At 35.3% G+C, this 5437-nt stretch overlaps 1 protein-coding gene across 1 annotated transcript in view; it reads left to right on the top strand.

Annotated features, from left to right (window-relative positions):
• Positions 1-5437, top strand: part of pgr (progesterone receptor) — a 16517-nt gene that overhangs the window by 5758 nt on the left and 5322 nt on the right. The window contains exons 3-5 of the mRNA XM_014028241.1: positions 3858-3974; positions 4201-4506; positions 4786-4930. Coding sequence (XP_013883695.1) covers positions 3858-3974; positions 4201-4506; positions 4786-4930 — 568 coding nt within the window. The remainder of the gene's footprint in view (positions 1-3857; positions 3975-4200; positions 4507-4785; positions 4931-5437) is intronic.

Here is a 5437-nt window from a genome sequence, read left to right as displayed (position 1 = left end):
ACATTAAGCTGCTAATCTCTAGTTACGACAAATACCGGTGCAGAAATGGGTCATTTTCTGAAACTTAAAGTTTTCTATCTTTTGAGCTGTTCTAACACGAGGAGGTAAATGATTCCATAAAACAGAAGCAGCTGCTGCAAATGTGCCGTCAGCCTTTCTGTCTGTATCTGAAAACATAAAAACAAAAAACAGTTTTAAAAAGAGAATATTAGTTTTTTTTATTTCATTGTTGTAGATAAAGTATGGGGAGGTAAAAAAAAATGTACACTGTTCTGGATGATTCTCAGTATACTGGTTCTTAATGTATTGCAACTTTCAAAGAAGCATAAAATTTTTCCTTTGGTTAAACATTATTTTTAGGACTTTTAAATGAAATTCACTATATAATGCAGGCTGATTATACTGACCACTATAATAAGTAACTTTCCTCTTTCTAAGACTGACTGTCAAAATATATTTTTTAGGTTGAGGCTTTTGGTTCAAAAAGGCCAAAAAAGTAACAGATTGAAAAAAGCTTATGGTAATATCTTAAATTAAACTCAGTAGATCAAACAATAACTTGCGGCTTATTGTTATTTCTGACACAGTTTAACCATTTCAAACTGAGACAAAGAGAAAACTAAACAAACTCAAGGTTTTATTTGAAGTCGTTGTTCACCATAATCCTAGAACTGTAAACTAAAAGAGTCAGTCGTTTGGTGACACAGCTAACTTTTAAAGGTAGTTGTGAAAAAAAAGTAGTTGTGCAGGTGAAACATGTCTGAAAACTTGGGTTAATACCAAAGAAATGCAAACCTGCCATCAATAGCAGAGAGATCTGCTGCCATTTCACACTGAGCTGCTTTGATAGCTGGCTCTATATTGTCAAACTTATTTTAGATATTAGAAATCCATATATGTGTTACATCATAAACTGATTTAAACCCAAATGTTTTAAGTATTTCCTGACTAATTGGCCTAGATCTTAAAAGCAGCTGATAAGATGTACAGTTATTATTCTTAACCTTGTTTATTTTTGCACATCTTTGTTTTAAGATAATCTTCCTCATTTTCATATCTTTTCATTTCTACTTCACTTTTTTTTTAGCAACTTCAAAAGTCAACAGGCAAAACAGCTACAACTTGGTCAGTTTAACAGATATTCAGTTCAAATTTGGGCTAGAATAGCTGAAGGTCCATCACAACACATACTCTTAAGAGCTAACAGATCAAGATGGTGAATTATTGCAATATTGCCCGAAATTATACTTATTTCCAAGGTCTGACCAGTATGGACACTGTCATCCCTCAATACAAGATGGTCTCTGTCTGAAATTCTTGCATAAAAGCTTTCTTTAAGGAATGATGGACCTTTTATATTTTAAATTTTTGTTCCCATTGCTGCTTTAACGTTGACGCCACCCTTGTGTTTGCATTGGGATTATGCTGGAAACAAAAACAAAATAAAAACGTGGGTAATAAAAATGGCAGAAAGTGCTGCAGAATTAAGACCAGAATTCATAATCAAAGAAGTATTTTGGCGATGTACTGGAAACTGGTTTAGCTGGTCGTCGCTAATTAAATGTAAATAAACCAACAGGTATCTGTTTTAAAGTTTTATGGCAACTCCCATCAAAGAATCTATTTTTGAAATCCCACCTTAGGCATATTATGTAATATGTTTTGTTATTAAAAAAAAATCACGCCAGTTTATCAGTACATCATCATACACCCGTGCTATTTTTATTATTAATATAGAACTTTACAAACAATAAAAGCTGCAACAAAGTGCAGAAACAATACAAGAAAAACAAAATTCACTTTTGAAACACAAAAGGTGACTAGTAAGAATAATAACGGTGAATTCAAAACACCCGCTTCGGATGTTATCTGCAAAGATTTAGTTATAATTCTCAACTTTGTTTGACTCCTTAATCTGCACAAACTGTCAGGCCTAAAGATCCCTAAAACTCCTTAAAAAGCATACACAGTACTGCACTTGAATCCTTTAGAGTAAAATCACAAGCTTGGTCTCTATGTTAAGTTAATCTGAATTTTTAACTTCATCAGTCATAATTTTGGTAACTGTATTGACGTTAAAATACATAAAAATCTAATCAGTCCCTTGTCACAAGTTTTTAAAAGAATTTTAAAGTGTCCCAGCACGAAAGGAAGGAGGTATTAAAAATTATATATATCAATAGGTCTAAAATATGGATTCCAAACTATTACCAGTTAAAACTTGGTAACAATAGCATCAAAAATAAATATTTCAGACATAATATTATCCGGTATGTCCATTCATATTTGGACAGGTGCCCAACAACTAAATACTGTAATTCCTAAATGCTTCAATATAGAGACTTCAATGAGGGCGCAAACGAAATGTAAACCCCCATAAAATATGTGACCATCATATCGAAATTTGGTCAAAATGATGTGATCACATTTTCAGATTCCTGGCTTTAAACGGTACAATTTGATACCTGGATCATTCTGATATTATAAATGGAACCAGAGATATGCCTTAATTCGTGTTATAGGTTATGATAATACATTAATATTTGGTCAGAATCCTAATTTTGTCATTTTCATGAAGGATTTTTCATTTCATTATGAAGAGAAAATCTCAAATAGTATTTGAATATTGTCATTTCCCAGCTGGAAAGAAACAAAAACATTGCTAGCTTACAGGGAAAGTCTCAAAATTTTAAGGCGTTTTTCCTCAAAATCAGTTTTTTTGTTGCTACTGCTCAAAAAAGTACTTCAAAATATTTTTTATGATTACATTTCACACAGTTTATTCAATTGAAACATTGATAAGGCATTTACTTGTTATATTTTGACAAAATGAAATTTTTGTAAGTGTTTAATCAAAACACTAGTTGCCTATTTCTCCATATACCACTTTTAGACATAATTCTCATGTCGATGTGATGGCTCACATATATTCTACCATCTATATTACTTACAGCATGATAAAATACAAATATAAATATTTCTATATTAATAATCAGCAATATAAATCACAGTTGGGGGTCATGCAGAGATACCCTACCAAAAATATTCTTGTTACCAGTTCTTTCTCACTTCACTTACTTTTAATTTCTACTGTTTTTTTTCCAGTAACTTGTTTATTGAAGTAATAACATGGCAGGTTAGAAATGCTGCTGACGGATGGCATTAAGAGGCTGCACAAACATTTATATTTAATTGATTTATTTTAGTTTATTTTAGCAACTCTATACTCATCCCAAGCAGCTGACCTGGAAGTTCAGATTCAACCTTTAGTGGAGAAAGTTGAACTAAAAAGGTAGAAAAACCCTTTAATTCTAGGCTTTTCGACAGCCTCTTATTTGTTTGTCTTTTTATAAACATTATCCAAGATGTATGACGTGTTTACTTTTCCGTTTTCCCAACCTGATTTTTTTTATGTTAATCTGTGGGAATTGTTCCAAACAAATCAGTGTAGAAAACTGGCGTTTACACAAAATACTCCTTGACCTTCTATGGTAGTTGTTAGAAGTTATTTGTAACAGTATCACATTGAACAGTGTACACTGTGTTCCTCATCTTGGACTTTTATTTTTTTGTTGTTGTTGTTATCTTGCAGTGTGAGATATAGCGAAAGCCACTATGTCTCACCACGGCCATGTCACTCTGTCCTCACAGCCTTGCCTCCATCTAATTTCCCTCTTTAGCTTTTTTTTCTTAGAATGCCGCGGCGTGGAGTAGGCGTGCTAATAGTCCAGAGCCCCACCATCTTTTTTCTAACTGTCATTTTCTCTTCTTTTCCCGACATGTTTGAAAAAAAAAAAGTAAAAAAATCAAGTGTTGTTCAAAATTGTGTGCATTGTCTGTATTCGTTCACTCAACAGGCCATCACAGCTATCTCTGCGCTGGGCGAAATGACTGCATTGTGGACAAAATTCGGAGGAAAAATTGCCCCGCATGTCGCCTCAGAAAGTGCTATCAAGCAGGAATGATGCTAGGAGGTATTATTTCTTTGGATTTCTTTAAAAGCAAAGCTGCACATCAGTGTTTATCTCCATAGAACTAAATAATACAATTAAATCATTCTTGACATCACAGAAAATATTCCAAGATCTCAAAGGATAAAACAATGAAACAAGATCTGTTTGGAATAAGAAGACTCCTAAATGTCCCTCAATCTATCGTTCTCTTCCTCTGATCTAAGACAGCTATATTTTTGTGTCACAGGCAGGAAGCTGAAGCGCTTCGGAGCCTTGAAAGCCTTCGGGCTGGCCCCATCCCTGATGTTCCAGTCCCACTTGGCCATGTCCAGTGACGGTCAGGCCCTGACCTCCATGGCTTGTGTACCAGGGATCCACGAGATGCAGCTCTCCCAGCAAATAATCAACATTCTGGAAAACATCGAGCCGGAGATCGTGTACTCCGGCTACGACGCCTCCCAGCCCGAAGTCCCGCATCTTCTGCTGAATAGTCTCAACAGGCTGTGTGAGAAACAGCTGCTGTGGATTGTAAAGTGGTCCAAGTCCCTGCCAGGTAACAACTCCCTGCGTCTCAGGCTTGCCACATGTGTTGCTACGGGGAGGCCTCACTGAAGGCCTCGGCCTTAAAGGATTCCCAAACAAACAACTTCCTTTCAAAGTGTGGCAAGAAAATTACAAGAAAAAAAAATGACAGGAAAAGCAATGTGCTACGAAGTGTTACAACTAAGGTTATGTTGGCCAAGAAAATTTTTTAAAAAAAGTTGAAAGAAAGAAGCTGACAAAAAATGTGGGTTTAAAAAATATTCTGACATGAAGTCTTCCTTCCTTTAAGGGTTTCGTAATCTTCACATCAATGATCAGATGACCCTGATCCAGTACTCCTGGATGAACCTGATGGTGTTCTCTCTGGGTTGGCGCTCGTTTCAGAATGTCACCAGTGAATATTTGTACTTCGCACCCGACCTGATTCTTAGTCAGTAAGTAAGAATTATTGTCTGCCACCAGCAGAGGCAGGTGATCATGTAATCAATTGTAATAAATCATTGTTATATATCTACAACTGATTGATGTTTGGAGTCACCCTGATTGAGAAGGGGGGTCTCTGCAGTCACTAAGCAGGAGTTTTTTATTTTGTTGGAGGAGATGGCGGGGAGTAGCTTGGTCAAGTTGGGCAGGAAGCACTTCTATTTTTTAAGATTAATTTTAGTCATAACGTGAGACAGGTAGATGCTAGCTGCACGAAATTTGAACGCTGTACATGTGGAGGGACTTGTAACAATTTGGTCAAAAACATAACAAGCCCGTAAAAAGACTGCTAAAAATCAATATAAATAAATACGAAAATGAATTTTAGTCATAATTTGAGAACGGACGGTGCCTGCCACATGAAATTTGATGTCAATAAATTGTTCACATGTTCACAATTTTTATTTAAGTCATTGTTCCGTTTTAAACTTTACATAGATCATGAATAAATCCTATTA

This window comes from Austrofundulus limnaeus, unplaced genomic scaffold (genome assembly GCF_001266775.1).
Source record: "Austrofundulus limnaeus strain Quisiro unplaced genomic scaffold, Austrofundulus_limnaeus-1.0 Scaffold732, whole genome shotgun sequence".
Taxonomy (NCBI): Eukaryota; Metazoa; Chordata; class Actinopteri; order Cyprinodontiformes; family Rivulidae; genus Austrofundulus; species Austrofundulus limnaeus.
The sequence above is the reverse complement of the archived record's forward strand: the minus strand, read 5'-3'. Positions and strand labels throughout refer to the sequence as shown.